Source organism: Vitis riparia, chromosome 9 (assembly GCF_004353265.1).
Source record: "Vitis riparia cultivar Riparia Gloire de Montpellier isolate 1030 chromosome 9, EGFV_Vit.rip_1.0, whole genome shotgun sequence".
Lineage (NCBI taxonomy): Eukaryota > Viridiplantae > Streptophyta > Magnoliopsida > Vitales > Vitaceae > Vitis > Vitis riparia.
In genome coordinates, this window is record NC_048439.1 from 8928047 (window position 1) to 8952976 (window position 24930).

The window sequence follows — 24930 nt, forward strand, 5'->3', positions numbered from 1 at the left end:
ACACCCAGAAGGGAAGGAGGGGAGGGGTGGGGGTGGGGGGTGGGTGTTTAACCCAATTTTAACCTGTGAGATAACAAGGATAAACAAAATATCCAAAATCAAATACAAGATCAAGAGACACAAGAATCTTTACATGAAAAACCCCACACTAACTGTGGAGATAAAAAACCATGGGGTCTAAGGTTTCAAATCTAAATTCACTATATGAGATACAAAATTACCTAACTGCTTTACCCTAAAGACTTATTCTCTAGAACCTACAACTTGATCCATGTGCGTGACCCAACAATCTCCAATTGCTCCAGTGAATATATTTGAGCCTCATTGAAGGGATGCAGGTCATCCAACAACTGAAGATTCAACACTTTGAATCCTTCTTGAGAGATTGAAAATGGTATGGCAAGTTAGGCTAAACCTCTCGGTGAATCTCTCTAAGTTTCTCTCCCTAAAATTGGTCATAACAGGGTTTATATAGGCCCTCAAGCCCTAGGGGATCGGTATCCTGAAGTTTTTAAACTTGATTTGCGTGAATAATCTGAAAATATTCTTCTAGATTTTGCATGAATGCTTGAGTGCACTTACCTGTCGCTTGAGCGCTAGTTAAGCGCTTGAGCGGTCACAACACTTGAACACTGTTTCCACCTCTTGAAAATAAAAAGGAACAAAATTGCCAATTTACAAAGAAGACTCATTGTCCTAACAAAATTCCAGATAAAATACTATGGAATTAGTTGATTTCTATTGGATCAAAGACATTTTTTCTTCGAAATTGCATTTGTGAAGTTGATGGGTCAAATTGTATTTATTAGGAATCGGGGTCATTGTTTTCTTTATTTAGGAAAATGGAAGTACAAAATTGGATTCATGTCTGAACTTATGTTTGGGGGAGTATTACAGGGTAAAATGAGTATGCGATGAGGATGAATCTCCAAGATATACACCAAGAAGGGAATTGATATTAATTACAATTGAAATTAGGATTAGTATTAATTGGAATTAAATTAGAATTAGCATTTGTTGGAGTCAAATTAGGATTAATTAATTGGGTTATAAGACAATTAGAATTAAAGTCATAATGACTTGCTAGAATCCTAGTAGACTTTGAATTTCTCAGAGAAGTTTATAAATAAGGCTAATTGATGTAAATCAAAATAATGAATTGATTATTAATAATATCATGTTTTCTTGCATACTTTTTAATTTTCAATGGTGAGACTTTATTGATTTTCTTCTAGGTAAGACTCCTACAAGACCTTAGCGAGATTCTAAAGTTTCTCTCTCTTCATCCCAATATCTTCTTTCTCTATATTTTTTATTTTATTTTTGTCTACCATAAACTTTATCCATTGTTCCTCTCCTTAAACTCTAAAAAATAAAAAACCCTAGCCCACCTATTGGATTGTAGGCAACCATCCAAGGGTTGTCCTACATTATTCTGATTTGTTGTATTTTTTCCAAACAATTTCTAGGCTAGATAGTTAAGTTTTTCTGTTTCTTTAACCTCTTGTTGATGTGTTTCAGAATTCTCTTTATGTAGATTTTGGTTTTTGTTTATTTGGCTATTGACTCTTTATTTTTTAGTTAGGTTTTAGTGTAAGAAACCTGGTGATGCTTTTTCCCTCAATATATGACAATCAACCGCTGATTGATTATTTTTGAAAAGCATTATGAGTGTTATTTAAATGATAGGATAATCTTAACTTTTCCTATGTGGTTGTCCCTTTTGTATGCCTATAGTAGTCACTTTTATGTTTTTGTGGTTTGTGCTAATTCTTATGGTTCTATTGTTTTGTTTCGGAAGCTCAGGCCTTCGACATCTGAAATGTTTGGAGTTGTCTGATACTGAAGTTGGAAGCAATGGGCTTCGTCATCTTTCTGGTTAGACATTGTCTTCTGCATGCAATCTATAGAATTATGTCCATTTTTGATGAAAGTTATATAATATAATTTATTGATGGGAATTTCTTTTCTGGCACTGAAGGTTGTCACTTTTTTATTAATTTGATAGTTCACCAAACTAGTTTTTGCTGTCCATATATACGAATATATGTACTTAAGTAGATATGTATTTGTGGTTGCACCTGGTGCCTAAAATTAAGTTTATTTGTGTCTAAGAGTAACATGATAATGCCATGTAAGTTGCTGAAGATCTAGTAGGTACAGCTGAGTTTTTTTTGATGGGCAGGGATGTTGGTAAAGAAACTGTGACTTGTAGTGGAAGGTTTTATGGTAAGGCAGCTGGTTATAGGCCACAGTTGCATCTACATTCCCATTGAGTCATCTTGGTAGGCAATCAAGTTTTAAATGCCAAATTGAGGAAGGCATAGTTCATACTTTCCACAAGGCCATGATCATGTGGCATAGAGGATCCTTGATTAGTGATTGCATCTCTGCCCTGCATCCAAATATATGGCTTTTTATGTTGTATGATTGAGTGGTTCCTTTTGTACTTATGTATATTTTTCGTTGCTAATTTTGCTTTCCTACGTCTTGTTTCATTTTCTTTATAGGCAAGTATTCCTAGATTTTGTTTCATTTAAACTGACTCACTGCTTGCCAAAAATATGTATATGGGATTTCTTTTAGCTTAGAATCACAAATGTTTTGACTTTTTAGCGAGCTTGCACATTTTCTTGTTCTGAGAGATAATTACCTTATCATTGTCTTTGATATGATAAAGGGTGAATAAAAATGATTTTTTAAGGATTCCTAAAAGAATATGGTTTTAATTAGCAGGAAGATGCACCCGTTGTTCCCAGAGTCGGTTATAGAGGTGTTACTAAGCTGGAGGGGTTCTTTTGTGGGGAAAAAAAGAAAAAAGATATGGAATTCAATGGGTGTTCCCAGAGTCAGTTATAGAGGTGTTACTTAGCTGGAGGGGTTCTTTTGTGGGGAAAAAAAGAAAAAAGATATGGAATTCCATCCCGTTGTGCATTTTTTGGACGGTTTGGAAGGAAAGGAATAGGATAGCTTTCAGGGTAGGGTCATTAGATATTCAGAAATTTAAGAATTTTTTTGCATGTAACTTGTGGAGTTGGGCTAGGGTGTACATTGGTGAGGAAACCTACTCTCTGTTAGGCTTTTGGAGTGGCTTGGGACCACTTGAGGGTGGGTGAGGCTTTTCCCCTTTTTTTGTTTTTCCAGCCTTGTTTGGGGTTGTTCAGTATACCCCCTGTATACATGCGGCTTCTTAGCCTTTTCTTATATATTTGAATGTTCATCTATCAAAAAAAAAAAAAAAATTAGCAGGAAGATGCACAATATAACCTTTTTGGGCATCCTCTGGCATAGGTGGAGTTTTATCCATTAGAGGCTACCATGTGGATGAACATGGTGGGTAGGGGAATGGAAACATCTCATTTATTATTTGCTATATATATATATATATATATATATATATATATGAGCTGCAGTTGGATCTTAGCTGCATTTTTTTTCTGCTTTGAGGTAATATGAACTTATAAGTTAGGTTGGAAAAGATTGAGACATCCTGAAGTAAATGTGTTAAATGTGGAGCTATTGGCTTCTTTTAGGTGTAAAATGCACCTGCTTCAAGTTTGGGGTTACTATTAGTTGCATTGTTCAGATCTACTGTGGTTTGGGACCTAGTGGTGGGAACTGAGAAGTTTCTTGCTTGTTCAAAGAGAACGCTTTTCAAGGGTTGTAAGCTTCTAATGCACTGATTGACAACAGAACTCTGCAGTTAAGCATGTGTGGGTGAGAGTAGTATTAGGATGGGTGATCCCTTTGGAAGTCCTTGTGTTGCACCCCCTTTTTAAAAGCCTATAAAAAGCAAAGGTTGTAAGCTTGCCCTGATTAAAACAACCTCTTGACCTTGCCAGTTTCCTTCATGTCTTCCCTTGTTCTTCTGGTTTTGACCTGCATTAGACTAGAAAAACACTTGAGAGACTTCCTATTGGTGGACAGAAAAGAAGAGGAAAAAGTCCATTTGGTTAAGTAGTTTTGTTTGTGTTCTCCTATGGTGTTTGGAGAATTTAGGATCAGAGCCAGCTTGATCTCTAGAGGACTTTGATTGGGAGATGGTTTTGGAGGCATGAGAGGGGGCTTTAGTGAGATACAAGGGAGACTTAGGATGGTTTTCAAGCCCTCACTTGTATTGTTGATGGTTGCAGGAAATACTTGGTGGACTAGTTTCTGGTAATATGCATATGGTGCAGGAGGCATCTCTGAAGGATCAATTTTCAGCTCCATTTTATTCTGCAATCAATAAGGAGGCTAAGTCGAGCACTGGAGTCTAGAAAGGAGTGATGATGGCACTAGATTCCATGTTCTGTTAGAGATCTTTGTAATTGGGAGTTCAAGGCAGTGGTTTCTTTATGGATGCATCAATAGCTATTGCATTAGGGAGTAAAAGGAGGACCTTCCTTCATGGAATTTGACTAAAGGGTTTTCGTTTTGGTCAAATCTTTCTTTGAGGTGTTCCTCCCAGGAATTTTGCTGCTTTTCCGACTATGATGGTTTGGTTTTCAAGCTTTTCATCTAATGTGTGTTTCTTATGGAAGACATTCTTGGTTAAAATCCTTATCATTGACCGGTTGATGAAAAAAGGGCATGTCCTGAAAATGGTGGTGTTTATGCTGTTAATGCCAGTGTTCTACTAGCTGTAACTTACTTCATTGCTCTCCATCTTTGGGAGACTATTTATGCTTTGCTTCATCAAGTGAAAGATTCCCTTTTTAGTTATATGCTAGCTTTATTTGAAAGAGGAAGCAGAAATCTGGAAAGCTGCTGTCTAAATGTTGAAAAGTATATTCCTCAGGTCTTTGGTTTAATTGTTCAATGATTTTTTAGGGAGGTGGATTTTTTTTTCCTTAAAATGTTTTGAATAGGCTGTTATTGGATCGACTATGCTTGGGGATTTTTATTGCTCTTGGTCTTCTCCTTTGGTTCTCTTGTTCTTTGTGCTTCCTAGGATACCCACACCCATCCCCAACCCGTGTTTTATTGGGTTTGCCTCCTTTTGATGTTTTTAATATATTGAAGAAAATATTCTTCTTTTTTCTGTGTCAAAGCTGAATACAAAGTGACCTATATATATACAAGTGGGATTCCTAATCTAAGCCATATAATATGCACAATCACTATCTCTAAGGAAACAATAACTAATTAGGAGAGATTCTCTCATCCATAAAATAGAAAGTATCCTAACACAAGGAGAGATTCTCTCATCCATAAAATAGAAAGTATCCTAACACAATCCTTCTAATCTTGGCACTTAATTACAAATCATAATCCCATATTTCCACACTCCCCCTCAAGTTGGGTGGTAGATGTCTAGCATTCCCAACTTGCTTTTTATGTTTCGTAGGTGGCCTTTGGAAGTGCCTTTGTCAGAATGTCTGCTGTTTGACGACTTGAAGGAATATACATAAGTCTGATTGTTCCCCCTTCAAGTTTCTCCTTGATGAAGTGACGGTCTATCTCCACGTGCTTGGTTCTGTCGTGTTGAACTGGATTCTTTGCAATACTTATGGTAGCCTTGTTATCACACAAAACTGTCATAGTGGAGTTTGATATAATTCCAAGTTCCTTGAGTATTCTTTGGAGCCACATTCCTTCACATATCCCATGAGCCATTGCCCTGAATTCTGCCTCTGCACTGCTTCTCGCCACTACGGACTGCTTCTTGCTTCTCCAAGTCACCAAGTTTCCCCACACATAGGAACAATACCCAGTAGTTGACCTCCGATCTGTCAAGGATCCTGCCCAATCAGCATCTGTGAATACCTCAACTTCCCTACTTGAGGTTTTCTTGAAGTAGAGTCCTCTACCCGGGCTCTTTTTAAGGTACTGTAAAATTCTGTATACGGCTTTCATGTGTCTTTCAGTGGGATTGTTCATGTAGCGGCTTACCATGCTCACAGCGAAACCAATATCAGGCCTTGTGTGAGTTAAGTAGATCAACTTTCCTACTAACCTCTGGTACCTGTCTTTGTCAGTTGGATGACTGTCATTATCTTTATCAATCTTACCAATAGGATCCATAGGCGTGTCCACTGGCTTACAACCTAGCATTCCAGTCTCCTGAAGTAGATCAAGGACATACTTCCTTTGCGTGACCACAATTCCCTCCTTAGTTCTGCCAATTTCCATGCCAAGAAAGTATCTGAGTTGTCCAAGATCTTTGATTTCAAATTCTCTTGCTAGCAGCTTCTTGAGATTCCCTATCCCTTCTTCATCGTCTCCGGTAATTATAATATCATCAACATAGACAATGAACAAAGTCATTTCACCTTCCTTAGAGTGCTTCATAACAGTGTGTGATCTGCTTGACATTGGATGAACCCATGTTTTTTCACAACTCTAGTCAGTCGATCAAACCAGGCCCTAGGTGACTGTTTTAGACCGTATAGGGACTTTCTCAGTTTACACACTTTTCCTGAATTTTCTGGAGTTTCCATACTAGGTGGAATCTTCATGTAGACTTCCTCTTCTAGTTCTCCGTTGAGAAATGCATTTTTGACATCAAGTTGGTGCAGATTCCAGTCCAAATTTACTGCAACTGACAATAACACTCTGATGGAGTTGAGCTTTGCTACTGGTGCAAATGTCTCTTCATAATCAATGCCATAGGATTGAGTAAATCCTTTAGCTACTAGTCGAGCCTTGAACCTGTTTATACTTCCATCTGGATTGTGCTTCACGGTAAATATCCACTTGCATCCAACAGGCCTCTTACCCTCTGGTAATTCTGAGATTTCCCATGTCCCATTTTTCTCCAATGCTTGTATTTCTTCCTGAACAGCAGTCTTCCATTCAGGTTGTTGAAGTGCTTCTTGGATGTTGGATGGGATACGATCATCTTCAAGAGAAGTGATGAACGCTTGGAAATTCTGTGAAAGCTTTCCATAGGACACATGATTACTGATTGGATGCTGAGTGCAGGATCTTACACCTTTCCTTAAAGCAATGGGTTGATCAAGATCATCAAGGTCATTATTGGAATTTAGATCATAAATTGTGTTACCTGGTTGTGAGTTTGGGTTGCTTGGATCCTGGTCCAATTCTTGGTTCTGCTCAGGTGAAGTGCTGTCCTCGGGCTCCTTTTGAGGAGGTTTCTCGGGCTTTTCCTTTAAATTTTTTCTAGAATAAACTATTACCTCTTTACTGCCTTGTGTAGTTGACTCAGGTATGACAGAAGGGACATCCAAGGAATTGTTTTCGGGGACAAAAGAGTAGTATCTGTTTGAGGAGGCAGTGATGAACTCAAAGGAGAAGTAGTGCTGATTTCGGTTTCCCAGAATTGGAATTCATCTGTGGACCAGTTCTCCCCCTGAATTGCAATTTTGGGTAGAAGGGTTGATTTTCGAAGAAAGTGACATCCATGGAAGTGTAGAATTTCTTGGTTGTTGGAGAGTAGCACTTGTATCCTTTTTGGTTTGGTGAGTACCCGAGAAAGATGCATTTAGTGGCTGTCGGATCAAGTTTACTACGTAGGGACTTATGGATGTGAACGAAAGCAGTACAACCAAAGACTTTGATTGGGATAGACGAGATTATTCGAGCGGATGGATATGCAGCGAGGAGGATTTGACATGGGGTTTTAAATTGAAGAATCCTAGAAGGCATTCGGTTGATCAAGTAGGTTGCTGTGAGTACAGCTTCACCCCATAATTGTTTAGGCACGTTTGAAGCTATCATGAGGGATCGTGCAACCTCCATCAAATGTCTATTTTTCCTTTCTGCAACTCCATTTTGCTGTGGAGTATCAATGCACGAGCTTTGATGTACGATGCCATTCTCCAGAAGATATGACCCAAGAGTGTTGTGATAGTATTCTCGAGCATTATCTGTCCGAAGAACTTGAATTTTTGCCTGAAACTGCGTCTGAACCATGTTGTTGAAGTTTTCAAATATTTCCCTCACTTCAGATTTCTTCTTCATAAGGAATACCCAAGTCACTCGAGTGTGGTCATCAACAAAGGTGACAAACCATCTAGAACCTGTAATGTTGTTGATTCTAGAGGCCCCCCAAACATCACTGTGAATCAAGGAAAAAGGATGAGATGGTTTGTATGGTTGAATGGAATAGGAGTTGCGAGTATGTTTGGACAATTGACATATTTCGCATTGAAAATTTTTGGAATTTTTATTGAATAATGATGGATATAGTTTTTCAAGATAGGAAAAATTTGGGTGACCTAATCGGTAGTGCCATAACATAACAACACTATCCGTCTTGGTACTAGGGTTGGAAACTACACAAGCAGTCTTCATTGGTAGCCTTCGAAATTCCTCAGCTCTCAGAAGGTAAAGTCCAGCACGCACCTCAGCATTGCCAATCCTCTTCCCAGAGTTCAAGGCCTGAAATTCACACATGTGAGGAAGGAATTTAGTAACACAATTAAGATCCTGTGTTAGTCTACTTATAGACAATAGGTTGCAATCCAATTTCGGAACATAGAGCACGGAGTGAAGAGTAATATCCTTGGAAATATAACTGAACCTGTGCCGAATACCCTAGAAAGGGTTCCATCGGCAATTCGAACAGAGGAATTGTTATGGCAAGGAGTATATTCATGAAAAACCATGAGATTCCCAGTCATGTGATCTGAAGCTCCTGAGTCCACTATCCATGTAGTGTGATTTTCCTGTCTAACATTTAGGGCATGGGAAAAAATACCTTTCTGGGCTACAGATGCGGTACCAATAGTTGTTCCAGTTGATTGAAGAGTCTGTTGGAACATTTTCTGTAGTGCCTCCAATTGCTCTTTGCTAAACGGTCCAGGATTTGAGCTAGTGCCAGATGTGTCTTCTTCGGTTGTAGCGGTGTAACCCCGGCCTTCTCTGTTTTGCTGTGGCCGAGAAGGTTTCCAATCAGCAGGTTTACTGTGTAGATGCCAGCAAGTCTCTTTCGTGTGTCCAGGTTTTCTACAATGGTCGCACCATGGACGATTCTTCTTCGTTTGGTGGTTGTTGTTGTTGGATTGGGTTCCTCGTGCAACTAGGGCTGAGTTCTCAAGATTTTTGGAGGAATTTTGGGTTCCCAACATCACTTTTTGTCTGCTTTCCTCTCTGCGAATTTCAGAAAAAATTTCCCTAACACTAGGTAATGGCTTAATACTTAGAACTCTTCCACGTACCTCATCTAAATTCTTATTAAGGCCAAGTAAAAATTTGTAGATGCGTTCCTTTTCAATGACCTTCTTGTATAGGAGTCCATCTTCGGGACACTTCCAACCAATTCTTCATAAATATCGAGTTGTTGCCAATACCGTGTAAGGATATTAAAATATTCGGTAACAGTTGAATCTCCTTGTCGAAGATCCTGGAGAATACTCTTGATTTCGAAAATCGCCGAGGTATTATCGATGTTGGAGTAGGTCTCTCTAGCTGCATCCCATATCTCCTTTGCTGTGCCATAATACATGAAGTTTTCTCCTATGTCATTGGTCATAGAGTTAATTAACCAAGACATCACCATACTATTTTCCAACTTCCAGGTTCGGTATCCTGGATCATCTTCCTTCGGCTGAACAATGGCTTCCGTAAGGTATTCTTCCTTACCTTTCCCGCAGATGAAGATCCGAACAGATTGAGCCCATTGAATAAAATTCTGCCCATTGAGTTTATGACCTGTTATGGGAAGAATGATGCCGTCTGTGGTGCTGGCACTGCCGGAGTGAACTGCTTCAGGTCTGGACGTCACCTCCGAGTTTGATCCTTCCGTTCTGCTCTCCATGGAAAAAGATGATTTTTTTTTTATTTTTTATACGTGGTTCAGATCTGAATGCTCTGATACCATGAAGAAAATATTCTTCTTTTTTCTGTGTCAAAGCTGAATACAAAGTGACCTATATATATACAAGTGGGATTCCTAATCTAAGCCATATAATATGCACAATCACTATCTCTAAGGAAACAATAACTAATTAGGAGAGATTCTCTCATCCATAAAATAGAAAGTATCCTAACACAAGGAGAGATTCTCTCATCCATAAAATAGAAAGTATCCTAACACAATCCTTCTAATCTTGGCACTTAATTACAAATCATAATCCCATATTTCCACATATATATACTTGCTTAAATTTGTCAAGATGGAAGGCAATTGAGTAGAAAATTGTAATTTGGATTTGGGGGACTAGGAGCATTGAATTTATCAAAATCATTGAGTAGAAGCTGGATCCTTGAATTAAGGATTGAGGGAGGATATAACTGGAACCGTTTTAGAGGTGTATAGTTCACTGTTAGAGTTGAATGGGAACAAGGCTGTTGGACTGGATGGTTTCTCTTTGGATTTTTGGCAATTGAGTTATGATTTGGTGAAAAATGAGGTGATGGTTTTATTGAGAAAGAAGAAGATAAGAGAAAAATATGACATCTCATTCTTATTGATGATGATGAATATTTATATACAAACACATTTGAGTTGTACTATAATTCAAACCTTATCTTCCATTCTAATTCAGAAAAGTAGACCTCTACTTTAATTCAAACTCTATCTCCTACTCTAATTTAGAGTAATGTTAGACTTTTGCTCTAATTCAAACTCTATATTCTACTCTAATTCAAACTAATAATAAGTAGATAAATATTAAAATTTAAATTAAGGATAAACATTTAAATAACGATATTCGTAGATTCTTGACGCCCCCCCTTAAGTTGGTGCATGTATATCTATCATATCCAACTTGCTTGTTAGATGTTCAAAAACTGGTCTATGAAGTCGCTTGGTTAGGATGTCAACCAGTTGTTGGGTAGTTGGAACAAATGGGGTGCGCATATAATACCAGCTTCAAGTTTTTTCTTTATGAAATGTCTATCAATCTCCACATGTTTAGTCCTATCATGCTGAACTGGATTATGTGCAATGCTAGTTGTAGCTATATTATCGCAATAAAGCTTCAAAGGGTAGATTGTTGGTTGTCTTGGCTCTTTTAGGACTTGCTTAAGCCACAACACTTCACAAACCCCATGTGCCATCGCTCTAAATTCTGCCTATGCACTAGTTTTGGCTACTACACTTTGTTTTTTTACTTCTCCAAGTAACCAATTTTCCCCAGATAAACGTGCAATACCCTGAGGTCGATCTCTTATCAGTTACAAAGACAACCCAGTTTGCATCCATGTATACTTCAACTCCCCGTTACTCATTTTTCTTAAAAAGTAGTCCTTTTCCTGGTGTATTCTTCAAGTATCTTAAAATTCTATAAGCTACTTCAAGATGCACTTGAAAAGGTAAATACATATATCTGCCATACCCAGCTTGGATACACCTTCTTGAAACTTTGTATTGTTTTAACCTTTTGTGAGTATATCTGCCAATTGACGGTTAGTAGATACATAAGGAGTACAGATCAATCCACTATCTAGTTCTCCTTGATAAAATGCCTATCAATTTCTGTGTTTCGTTCAATCATGTTGCATTGAATTATGTGCAATACTAATTTTAGATTTATTGTTGTAGTAAGTCTCATTGGACAATCCCATTTAATCTTCAAATCCTCCAAAATAATCTTAAACCATAGTAGTTCACAAACTCCTTGGGTTATTTACTCGAAATTCTGCTTCTGTACTGGAATTTGCCACAAAACTCTGTTTCTTCTCCATGTCATTAGAATCCCACCAAGAAAGGTGCAATACCCAGTAGTTGATCTTCTATCGATCACAGATCCAACATAATTTGCATATGACTAATCCTAAGCTTTGTTTAAATAGGGTGCCCTTTCTTGGAGACCTCTTAAGGTATTGTAGTACTTGGTTAGTAGCTTGCAGATGAGCCTCCTTTGGACTGTGCATGAATTGACTAATCACACTCACAACATATGCTATATCCAGTCTTGTGTGAGAGAGATAAATGAGTCTTCCTACTAGAGGTTCATATATCTCTCTATCTACCACAATGTCTTCCTCAACCTCTCCAAGTTTATGTTTGGGATCTATTGATGTGCTTATTGGTTTACACACCAACTTTCCCGTTTCTTTAAGAAGTTTTGTTACATATTTCTGTTGAGAAATAAAAATTTGCCGCTTAGAATGTGCAACCTCAATTCCTTGGAAGTATTTTAACCTTCCTAACTCTTTAATCTTAAATTCCTTAGTCAAGCATTGTCTAAGTCTGTCTCTCTAGTTCATCGTTTCCCATAATGATGATATTGTCTACATATACCAAAAGAGCTATAAATCCCCTTGACACTTAATACTTGATGAACAACGTATGATCTTTTGACTTTGTTTGTATTATATGTTTATCACTTTTGCAAACCTTCCAAAATGCCCTTGGAGACTGTTTCAGCTCGTTTAAAGCTTTCTTCAGTTTGCACACCTTTTTGTGGCTAGGTCACTAGTAAATCCAAGAGGGACTTCCATATAAATCTCTTCTTCAAGATCTCCGTTCAGAAATGCATTTTTGACATCAAATTGTTGTAGATCCTAGTTATAATTTGCTGCCAAGGATAACAAAATTATGACTGTGTTCATTTTGGCAATCGGAGCAAATGTCTCTAGATAGTCCACACCATATGTTTGAGTGTATCCTTTAGCCACCAGTCTTGCCTTCTACCTTTGTAATGTCCCATTTGCTCTGTACTTTTCAAATGACACAACATGGGAAAATGGATACAAAGGGCGTTTAGTGCATTCTCTCGTTCCCTTGTTGATGGCAATAGGGAGATTTTGATCAATAGATTTTTCAGATTAAAGTTGACTTGGTTTGTGAGGAAGGATGAGAAATTATTACCTCATTTCTAGAAGCTGCTTCAAATTCTTGGACTTGTATAAGTTTAGGAATTGCAACTTTCTTCCTTGAGTACACTTGGCCAGTCATTCGATTCTTAGGAGGAGGCTCAAGTGGCCATGACTCAGGTTCAGAGAAGTGGGGTATGGATATTGGAGGTTCAGAGAATTGCGGTACGAGTACGGATACTTGATAAGACACTAGACTAAAGATTATAGGAGGGTCAATGAGAAAGAGATTGATGAGATAGGAATCCCAATCCTTGTCTTCCTTGATGGAATTTCCACCTTGAAGATAAGGAATAGGAAAATAGGACTCACTCTCATTGAAAGGGACATCTACTGAGACAACAACCCTTTTGGAAGGTGGATGGTAACACTTGTACCCCTTTTGAGTTGAGGAATATCCTACAAAAATACATTTGACTGTTTGATTGCTTTTGGGTCCAATTTTCCCTTGTTTGGATTGTGAACATGCACAAAGGAGACATACCCAAATATCTTAGGACTGAGATGGTTTGTGGTCCTTATATTAGGATAAAACAATGAAAGTATATCCATGGGACTTTTGGAACTTAAGACTTTGGAAGGTAATCGGTTATGAGATGTGTAGTGGTTAGGATGACATCCCCCCAGTAAGTTTTAGGCACATGTTTTTGAAACAAAAAAGCTCGTGTTGTATTAAGAAGGTGACCGTTTTTTCTCTCAATAACTCCATTTTGCTATGGGTTGTTGACACATGATGACTCATGAATTATTACCTCATGTTGAAAGTATGGAGTGAGGACTTGATTGAAATAATCTCTGGCATTGTTGGACTAAAACCTCTTGATAGTGACACAAAATTTGTTTTTTATCATGTTATGAAAGTTTGGAAGAACAAAATTTACATTAGATTTGTGTTTGTAAAAAAATCCAAGAGACCCTAGTACAATCATCGATAAAAGACACAAACCAACGTGCCCTAGATATATTAGAAACAGGGGAAAGACCCTAAATATCACTATGAATTAGATGAAAGGGCTTTGAACTTCTTTTATTATTATTGGTGGGGAAGGTTGAATGCTTGTTTGGAAAGTTCACATAGGTCACAATGGAAACTCTTAACATCTAATTTCCTAAATAAAGAAGGAAACACAATCGTAAGAGTTCTAGATGATGGATGTCCAAGTCTATAATGATGAAGCTAGATTTTTTCTTTATTAACAAGGTGGTGCTCAAAAAGAAAGATATCGATAACTTGCTTGATGTCTCAAGGTAGTATAGCCCGTTTCATTCTTTAACATGTTCAATCATCTTCCCCAAGTCCTGGTCTTGAAATGCACAGCGGCTAGGTAAAAAGTCACATTGCAACCTAAATCTTGTGTAAGCTTTTGTATAGAGACAAGATTAGTGGACAATTTGGGAACACAAAGCACATTTCTAAGTGCGAGTGTAGGACTAATTTGAACATCTCCCACACCCGCGATAGTGGTTAATGTAACCATTGGCTATGACTATTTTTCTACTACTTGGACAAGAGTTATAGCTGTTAAATTGGTGTGATGAATGAGTCATGTGATTTGTGGCGCATGAATCTAAAACCTAAGAATTGGCAAAGGTTTCATATGAGACTTTTAATCCAATGGAAATAAGAAACTTACCTGAAAGTGCCAATGAGTAGGTACCTAAAGATTTCTTACTTGAAGGTTTATCAAGAGTTCCCAACAAAGCTTTTAATTTTTCAATCTCTGTTTGATTGAATCCACTTTGTTCTGGGGATTTTTCTTCAACTGGTTGAGCAGAGGATAAGTTGGCTTGCCCATTATCCTTTGTTGCCCTCCATTATAATCCCATTCTTTCTTGGATGTAGTTGGCTTACCATGAAGTTTCTAGCATTTCTCCCATGTATGTCTAGGCTTTTGGTAGTAAGTGCACCATAAGTTATCCCTTTTTTCACGTTTGAAGCTCTTGATCGATCAGTCTTTTTGTTATCAGTATTGCTAGCCTTTTGATCACTCCCTTTGTTAGCAACCATAGTTGAGCCTTCCATATTTTGGGGTTTAAGCATGACACTTCTCTTGCTTTCTTCTGCTTGAATAATAGATATTGTCTCATTCAAAGTTGGAAGCTCTTTGATTAGAATTGGAAATCTAATTGGGTCAAACTTAGCATCGAGACTAACTAAGAAATTATAGACTCGATCTTTTTCGATATAATTCTTTAAGGATTGCGACATCTTCAAAGCATTTTCTCTCAATGCATCGATAGTGATCAAATTCTTGTCATAGGTTTTTTAACATGTTATCATACTCTGTGATGGTCTTGTTTTCCTATTTCACTGCTCTGGTCTTGACTTTAATTTTGTACACATGCTGCATCTAGTGCCTTTGAGTATGTCCGGTGAACTGTATCCTAGATGTCTTTAGCAGTTGTCAAGAACATACTAGTGTCACTAATTTTGGGCGTCATTGAGTTTCACAACCATGCCGTGATCATTGAGTCTTGCTCATCCCAGGCATCAAACCGAGGGTCTCCTCTTCTTGGTCCAGTTTCCAAGAGATGACTTAATTTCCCTTTTCCTTTTAGAAAGGTATGAACAAGCTGTGATTATTTTAAATAATTCTTCTCATTAAGCCTGTATGTTGCTTGAATATTATGCAATTCTCTTGTGTTGTGATTGGTAATCACTCCTTCAGATTAAGGAGTGATAGGGGTGGTTTCTCATATCTTAGACAATTTTTTTTTTTTTGGGGTGAAATATAAAATCTTACAGGAGGGTAATTGGTAACTTGTAGAAACCTGTTATTGGAAATATAAAAGGCTCTTATGGGGGTAACCTATAGAAACCACTCGTAGAGCTTATGGATGTGAGATGGAGACAGCCGCAACAGTGCGTTAGAGGTCTGGTTCTCTCGGTGACCACGAAAGTAACGTCGGACCACGATTTCTGACGATATCAATAGCACAGGAACAATTGAAGTCCTGACGAAGGCTCTATTGCGCTCATGACGTGTTCGCGAACTTTGTTTGCAACAATGAGGAGGGTTTGTCTTGCAATCAGTGATGACGACAATGATTTTCGTCGGCACAAGGTGATTGATGGCTTAAAGATGACGCAAAGGTGAAGGCACTGTGAGAGGCTAAGACTGTTCAACCTGTGCTTGTTGTGATGGCTAGAAGGCAACGGTGCGACCTTAGTGGCGCGACGGTAGGGTGAGGTAGAGATGAGGGTCGCAACATTGAAAAGGACTCGTGTTTGCTTCAACACACTTGCTATTGCAGAAGGGGCGTGATTCAGGTAAAGGAAACCTTTGAAAGTCGACAATGAAGGTTGACATTGAACTCGGCAATGAAGGCCGAAGATAATTCTTCTCCCAATTTCACTAGCTTAGGTCTCTAATACCATGTAGAAGAGAGATGGAAGAATAAAGGGTGAAAAATTCTTTTTTTGAAAAATTTCTCACACACAAAAAAAAAAAAGAAAAAAAGAAAAAAAAAAAAATCCTAACACCTAAATTAGAATCTTTCCTACGTCAATTACAACAAATCCCTTTGATTACAGGATTACCTAATTCTCTTCTACAAAATCACAACTTCCCTAATTCCATTCTTCTATACCATACTCTTGTTTGTTAATATGGAAGGTATTAATCAGCAGGTTTGAGATGAAATGACAACTTTATCGTCAATATGCTTACTATGAACACAAAAAGTAGTCAGTAATTAGAGGATGTATATTCTGAGTTAACTAAATTTTGCTTTCATCTTTTCTTGCAGGTTTGGCAAATCTGGAGAGTATAAATCTGTCTTTCACTGCAGTTTCAGACAGTGGTTTAAGAAAATTATCTGCTCTATCATCTCTTAAATCACTTAATCTGGATGCTCGCCAGATTACAGATGCTGGCCTTGCAGCTCTTACAAGTAGGTGTATTTTGGTGGATGTTGCATTCTCATTATCTGATAATGCATGTGAAGCCTTCAAATGCATGATTTGTAAACATGCTTTCTTATTTGGTGTAGATGCTTTGATCATTTAGGTTTTTAGGCATTTCCACATTGAGAGCTGTCTAATTGTTCCATATGAGATAGCATTAGCTTTATTGGTATGTTCTGAATTCTTATAGAAGGGTGAAGGATCAGTGTTGACATTGGATTTTGATAATCTGCTGGCATCAAATTCTTATTCCTTGTACTTAAAACAGAATAAGTCACATATGTCACAAATGCTTTGGAATTGGAGTTTTGTATTGTCATATGTAGCATATGGTTATCTTATGACTCACAAATTGATGTTAAATGTAATCTGTCATTGTATTCTTGCTGAGTTGACACAAGTGTTTAGGGGAGTTAAGTAGGTATACCCATATAACTGCAAGTCATGTCCTTCAAATAAAACTAAGGTGGTTACATGGTGACACACTTGGTATATAAAAAAGAGAAAGATATATGGCATGATCAGACAAATGAACTTCTTTACCGAGAAAAATGGGCTAGCAAGTATCAGGCACTTGCTTTGTATTTCAAGATGCATTAAAGTACTTTGCCCAATTCATTTTGGATACAAGCATGTGTACTACTGTGTTTTTTACCGGATCAATTCTCTCTATATCTCTATTCAATCACATTTAATCAATCTGTCCGTTATTTTTTGGACAATTAATGAGGATATTCTGACCAAGTGTTCATTGTCTTCTCTAAATTATTTTGGGATTGCTATTTTCTTCTGTACCTGACTAATATTTTATGGTTTGTTTCATAAGTCCTTTGCTCTTCTGTAGTTTATCTAGGAGAGGTCTTTCTCATCATAAGGCAGATAGGCTGAAATGGCAGTATGGAACAATTTTTTTTTGATAGACTAGTATGGAATGACATTATGGGTCCTTTAAGAATTACCATTTAGCGGTACATCACAGGTCTTTAGTGCCAGCCTAAACGCACTGCTTCTTAGGAAAGGGAGAATGTAAGATATTTCCATGAAGAGTATCATGAACCTGAATATCATCTATGGCAACTGGTTTTATTTAGTTTTATTTTTTTCCAGTGAAATTTTAACATACTTGCCAAGTTCAGTTACATATTTTACAGAGTCTTGCTGCATTTCATGGATGCCTATTTTTGAGGTGTCCTTGGTTGTTTCATGTTTGCCCTGTTAATCGTTAGGAATGTGGTGTGGGAATGATGGTATTGAAAATTATTGAAACTTTTTTATTTTAAGTTTTAGTAATAAGACATCATATTAAAAAAATTTGATGATGAGAATTAAATGCTAAAACCTGCTGAACAAAAATCTGAGTCCTGGCACCTTGGGAAGTTACCATCTGCTTTCTTTGGGAGATGTGATTATTTCAAGCTGATGCCATAGATGCATGCAATTAATTGCAGATTTCTGCTTCTGCTGATGCAGGTTTGACTGGACTGACTCATTTGGATCTTTTTGGAGCTCGAATTACAGATTCAGGCACAAGCTATTTAAGAAGTATGCAAAGATTGATTCTTTTGTTTGTAATGCTGCAATCTTGTACTTCCTTAAGACCAAATGTTTGGTCCCCTGATCTCATGTGCTGATAAAATAATATCTTATAAATGCAGTTTTATTTATTACGGTTTAAAGTTCTGCCATGAGCTTCTGTGTTTATAAGTGAGAAATTGTTCTTTCTTTAAAAGGAATTCTTTGATAAGGGTATCTGATTGATATATCACATCCAAGGGTACTGTTTTACTGGCTGTTATTCTGTATGCTGGTTTGCACTTGTATTATGGATATGTTATTTGAATTCCTTTTAATCCTGGATTGGTTATGCCTGGAACAAGTCATGAATAGCATAATGCATTGAATAGCAAACAGTTCTATTCCAGACCTCTGCCACAACATTTTCTAAACTTACTACTTATGGTGGGTTAAGTACAAAGCAATGTTTTAGAAATATGTTAGCTGCTTCCATGTGCATAGAGAGCGTATATGGGAGTAAAAGCCCATTTGCTGCCCTCACTACCTCCATGAAAATATGCAAAGGTTGGTGGATTATCATCTAACATTATACTATCAGGAGAGAAGGAAATAGAGAAAAATAGAGACAAACTTCACATTGGGCTTGATTTAACAAAACCATTGAGCTCCATGACAAGGAAAAACCTTTTGCCTTGAGTTCTGCATTAAGCTCTTGTTTCCTGCATTCTGTTTTTCCATCTTTATTCCTTTATTTTCTGTGATTGATATGTTTTGAGCAGGGAGCCTAAATTTGTTCTGTAGTTTTATCATGTTTCTTCCTGTTTGAAGAACCATAGTGCAACTGTTAATCACATATTAATTACTCTTATACAGCATATTAAAGTTCTATTTCTGTGCTGGTGCTGGTATTTTGCTTTCGTGGGAATGATTTGCACCCTTAAGTTCTACTTGTTTCTGACCTATCCTTTAGGAATGTGAGAACGAATAAAAAAAACTACTGCCTGTGCACTGTAAACTTTTGCTTTGTACTAATTTTTCCCCTATTTTTTTTTTCTTGGGTGTCAAATCAGACTTTAAGAATCTGCAGTCATTGGAGATATGTGGGGGAGGATTAACTGATGCTGGTGTGAAGAACATTAAAGATCTTACTTGCCTCACAGTGCTAAACTTATCACAGAATTGCAACCTGACTGACAAAAGCTTGGAATTGATTTCTGGTATTTGCCTTTACTTCTCTTTATTTGAAGAATCGATAATTGCTTATAGTAAAACTCAATTTTCTGGATCGAAGAATATCATACCATATAGCTGTCTTGGAAAGCATGCAGAATTTTTTTCCATTTTTTGTTTTTCTGTTAAACTTTTTTTAATTTATGTTAGGTGAGGATTTCTGTAAAGATAAATGTGACATCATTTGGTCAATCCTGACTTCTGTGCATGGGAATGGCTTCACAGAATCTAATTCTCAGTGGGAAACCCATTTCATGCATTATAACCTTGAAGCGTTTTCTTCCTCTTCCAAATTCTTGAACTTAGAGAGTGCACCACCAAAAGTTGGTAGAACATGCTTGTCCATGGTTTCATCTTTTGGCTGTCCTAGAATTGAATGCTAAATTTCGTTTGAGCTTGAGAACCCTTTGCATTAGGAGCAATGCCTGAACTGGAAATAATGGTTATTGGGTTACTTCACTCCAATCATATACTGGAACAAGCTTCGAACTTGGGAGTCTGCAGTTCTGTATAGATTCTAGAATAAAATTGCAATTGCCATGATGATGATGATGATCTCTTTCTATATTTTTACCCTGTGGCTTGGGTTTCTGTATTCTCGTAACCATACATGCTAACTATCCTTCCAATGTTCCCTTTTTTTCTCATACTCTCCCATGTGATGCAGGGTTGACTGCGCTGGTCTCTTTGAGTGTTTCCAACTCTCGTATAACCAATGCAGGGTTGCAGCATCTGAAGCAACTGAAGAATTTGAAGTCACTGACACTGGATTCGTGCAAGGTGACTGTGAACGACATTAAGAAGCTCCAATCAAAAGACCTCCCTAATCTGGTAAGCTTCCGGCCCGAGTAGTTCTCGTGATTTATTAGATATTCTGTGAGTAGCTCCTGGTCAGCAGGGAGCAGCAGTGTAAATAAGAAGAATAAAACAGAAACATTGAATAAACTGTACATATGGGTGGATCTGAATGCGGGTTTTAGCATGCTGAGAATCCAAGGTTCTGATGGGATGTTATGAATATTTTATACAAAGCATTCCTCGAACTTGTGTAGATGTGGAAGAAAATGTAGACAAGCTTCTGCTGCATGTTTGATTGTTGCTCCTTTGTGCAAAGCTTTGTATTGAATGTGTACAGATACACTGAAAGAAAATGGAAAATGTAGATAAGCTTCCTTGGCATGGTTTTACATGTGCTGCTGCTGATCCTTTAAGGTATTATTATATGTATTCAGCTAGCTTTTGCTGCCTGCTCATGGTGGTCTTAGTCTTGTGAGGTATAAGGTTTTTCAATTGTTACTTATTTTGTTGGGCATTTCTATAGTTTTGCACTTTAGGTTCAGATGTGTTGGGAGCAACTTAGGGTCCATTGTTAACTGTTTTTAAAATAAATTGTCTATTTTCAAAAACAGTTTCCTAAATTTAAAGTATTTTGGATATTTTTTTTTAGTAAAGAACGTATTTTTGAGAACCTTTTTTAGAAAATAGGGTGTTTTTCTAATTATATATTTTAATTGTTTTTAGTTATTTCTATCTTATTTCATTTTTTTAGATTATTTAAAAAATTATATAAAAATAAAGAATGATTGAACATAAAACATTTAGATAAAAGTTATTTATTAAAAAAATTCAAAAACATGGGAAACAAGTATGAGAATATTTCAAATTTAAAATTTTTTTTTTGTTAAATTGAGTATTATAGAATTGTTTTTGAAAAAATGTTCCAAGCTTGCACCACCAGAGAAATTTTATAACAACATAATGTATATCTAATCCTATTGTCATATTAATTAAAAATTAAACTACGATTACGTTCGTGATGGGATATTATGTTTTCTCGTAATTAATACTAAATTTCTATCATAAACCCTGTCCTACTAATCGATCTATCTTATAATTTTTTTTTTCTTATTGTGCATTTGTATGAATACCCATTTATATCTAGTAAATTTTACGTCTTTAGGTGTTTGGATCATAAGTCAAATTCTTCTCGTTTTATTAATGAGTTTAACTTTGCCTACATAACTTCTTTTTATTTTGACCAGTTATTTTTGTGTTGATATTCTTTCACATTTTCTTGTTTGAGATCTTCATTATTTTAATTGTTTTATTAAACATAACTTATTGAAATTTCATTAATTTTAGGTCTTATGCTTCTTTAGGGGTTACTCATTCAATTTGTACTTCTTTAAGGCCTATTTGTTCAATATGTCTTTTTAGGGGTTATCTAATTAATTTGTTTGTGCCTCTTAGGGGGTTATGAGTTCACTAATTTTAGATTAATGAGTCAATTTTTTGGGCTCTTTGAGAGTGCCAACTTTTCCTTGTGCTTCCTCTTTCGAGGAATTACATTCTTTGAGTTGATAAGTTTATTATGTTTCAAGCATATTGTATATTCATTTATTAACTGCCTTGTAGGGATATCAATCTGTGTTAGAGTATTTGCAAATGAGTTTGTCACTTTTTTTTATATCAATGAATGCATTTGATAATTGGTTTTCAGGATTTTGCAAATGAGTGATTATTTAAACTTTTAGTTCACATTGGTTTCTATGAGGATTAAAATGTGTTTCCTCATATGGGGAATTACATTCTTTGAGTTGATAAGCTTATCACGTTTCAAGCATATCTTGGATTCACTTATTAATTGTTTTGTAGGGATATCAATTTGTGTTGAGGTATTTGTAATTAGGATATGTGACTTTTGTCATTTTTTTTTTTGTGTATCAGTGAATGCATTTAGTAATTGGTTTGCAAGATTTTGTAAATTAATGATTCTTTAAATGTTTAGTTTACATTGATGTCTATGAAGATCAAAATAAGACAAAGTTGATGTATTACAAGCAATTTCTCGTTGTCCTTCTAAAATCGGTTTTTCTCCCCTTAATGGTGGGAAAAATAGTATAATTAAAATGATAATACGTAAAGTGTACTATAAAAGCATAACTTGCTAAGTGTTCAAGACACCTTATAATAGATGGAGGAGAGTCAAAATCTACATAAATCTCAATTCTTCATTAGGGACACATTTTAGTGCGTCGTGAGGATGCAATTGGTGTATGTATTACACAATTAAAGATTCGTAAGCGAGAGACATTTGGTTGTTTTTCAAATACAAGTTGTGAAGGGAAGTATTCATGCTAAGTTGTAGGTTTAATACAAACTAAGGCCATAGCATACATGATAACATGTCTTCAAGAGAAGTCGATAATTTGATTTTCATTATTATGAGTTGAATAATTAATTAGAGATGTTTAATGAAGGATTTTGCGAAACCATTCTAGGTAATAGTCTGAGCAACAAGATGCTCAATATCAAATCCCAATCGACATAAAATAGTTAATGAATGTTTGAGAATTAAATTCATTAGTATTGTTAAGATTTATTAACTTGATGGATAATCTAGAAATTGTACTTGTAATTAGATTATTTATGCAAGGAGCTTGACAAAGGGAACATTACATATAGATAGAAGACAAACATGTGATTGTTTAGTAGAGACATCCATTAAAATAATAAAATAATAGAATGATTCACATGATGGGTGGATAGACCCATATATGCATGTTCCCATGTATTCTTTTCAAAAAGGGTGCTGACTCGAATGTGACTTTAGTAAAAGATGGTTTAATAATCAATTTGCCTTGTAAGCAAGCAACATATGAATATTTATTAGGCAAAAAAAAAATAAAAAATCTATTTCTTCAATGGATGTCCATGTGAGTACTCTATTATTTAATGCATCATTGAGGATCTTGGGTGACCTAGCCTATCATGTCAAAGCATAAAATTTTTTGAGTCATTGAACTTCTAGTTCATGACAACATATTGATTGGATGGACCTTATGGTTATATGATACAACTTAGAGGAGATAGTCGAGCGTTCTTCAATTATATGCTTTAGACTAGAAATAAGAAAAGTAATGTAAAGATATTTTGCATTGCCTTCATTTATAGTTTCAATATAACACCAATTTCTATGGATATCTTTAAAATTAGGCAAATTTCTTTTTGATTTGCTGTAATATAAAACATCATTTGTATAGAATCTAGTTCCATTCAATAGTATAATATTTTCTCTTCCAAAGTCTTCGATCAGGTCTACGGTACTTAATGTTGCACAATCTATAAGACATACATTTTCCCAATTCACCTTAAAATAACACATGTAATTTTATATATGAATAACATTGGAGAAAAACATAAAACACATGATAAATAAAAATAATAAATGTAATGATGATATATGATATATCTTGATTAATAAGAATATTTCCATCATTCACTAGAATATTAATTTTTCATTAGGATATTCAAAGAAATCAACATCAAATTAAATAAGTTGGATCTAATCAATTACTATTAATGAACTTCATTTTCATCTCTTTCTTTTTTACTTTAATTGTGACTTGATAAAGGTTGATGTAATATTTGAGCATACGATAGGTATGTGATCAATGCACTTTCATATCATACCTATAATAATTCTCAATATTATTTCATTTTGGTAATATGATTTAGTTTGTTATGCCAAATTCACATTAATATTAATAATCAAAGAAAAAGATTTGCCTTTATCTTAAGGAATAACATTACATTCGTTTCACATATATTTTGACTTCAATCTTAAGCTAATAATAATTTTTGCAGGCTATAATTTTTTTTCTTTATAGAGTTTTTGTTATGAGAAAAATATAAAATTATTTTTAGATAGTTTCTGGCTACAAGAATGATTTTCACAATACTTCTGACTATATAATAATTTGTACATAACATCTAACAATGATGTTATTAAATGAGATTTGTGCATAACTAACAATGAATAAGTAAAATAATTTGCTTATAGCTTCTGACCATATATAACTAAGTAAATACGAATAGAAATATGCAACATCTATTTTATATTAACAACTTTGACTTAACAATAAAAAAATTATCTGTGAAGTAACTTATGTTGATAACATATAACAAAAAGAAATGAATCATGATTGGAAAAAGGGAGAGAGTAAGAAGAAAACATGTTTCTCAAAATTGATCTTTCTCTTTTGCAAGATGCGAAGCCACCATTTATAGATTCACAAATTGAACCTAAAGTTACAATTTATTACTTCATAATGAAGTAAATGCATATATTTGAACCCGCAAAACTAATGGTGGTGGTCATCCACCATTAATAGCGATTCGTAACAAGTAATCAGTTCTTAAGTCATATTAACTTGCACAATATGAATTCTTTTGTGATGAAACAAAGATGCAAGATAAAGGGAAAAACTTCAAATTTCTAGACAACCATAGAAGATTACATAAAGTATTTATTACCATCAATTGTCAAAAATAGTCTTATTATACATCCATGCATTTCCATTTTACATTTATTGAGCAGAAAATCCAGTGGAGATGGTAGACTTGCTCCGGTTCTAGAAAATTTGCTTCCCATGACCATAAATCCAAGCATGACCAAACTGCACCAATCATCAAAGCCAAAAGGAATAAATCTTGTAGTCATGGATGGAATAACATTGAATTTTGCTATGAATTCTTTCATTATTTTTATGTTCAAAGCAGCATTCTAT

At 35.8% G+C, this 24930-nt stretch overlaps 1 protein-coding gene across 3 annotated transcripts in view; it reads left to right on the forward strand.

Moving 5' to 3' along the window:
• The window catches only part of LOC117921537 (F-box/LRR-repeat protein 14-like), a 37607-nt gene extending 17068 nt beyond the window's left edge, over nucleotides 1-20539 (forward strand). For all 3 annotated transcript variants that reach the window (XM_034839443.1, XM_034839442.1, XM_034839444.1), the window contains exons 12-16: nucleotides 1807-1878; nucleotides 16459-16602; nucleotides 18086-18157; nucleotides 19201-19347; nucleotides 20028-20539. In XM_034839443.1, coding sequence (XP_034695334.1) covers nucleotides 1807-1878; nucleotides 16459-16602; nucleotides 18086-18157; nucleotides 19201-19347; nucleotides 20028-20212 — 620 coding nt within the window. In that variant the 3' untranslated portion in view covers nucleotides 20213-20539. The remainder of the gene's footprint in view (nucleotides 1-1806; nucleotides 1879-16458; nucleotides 16603-18085; nucleotides 18158-19200; nucleotides 19348-20027) is intronic.
• The last annotated feature ends 4391 nt before the right edge of the window (nucleotides 20540-24930 follow it).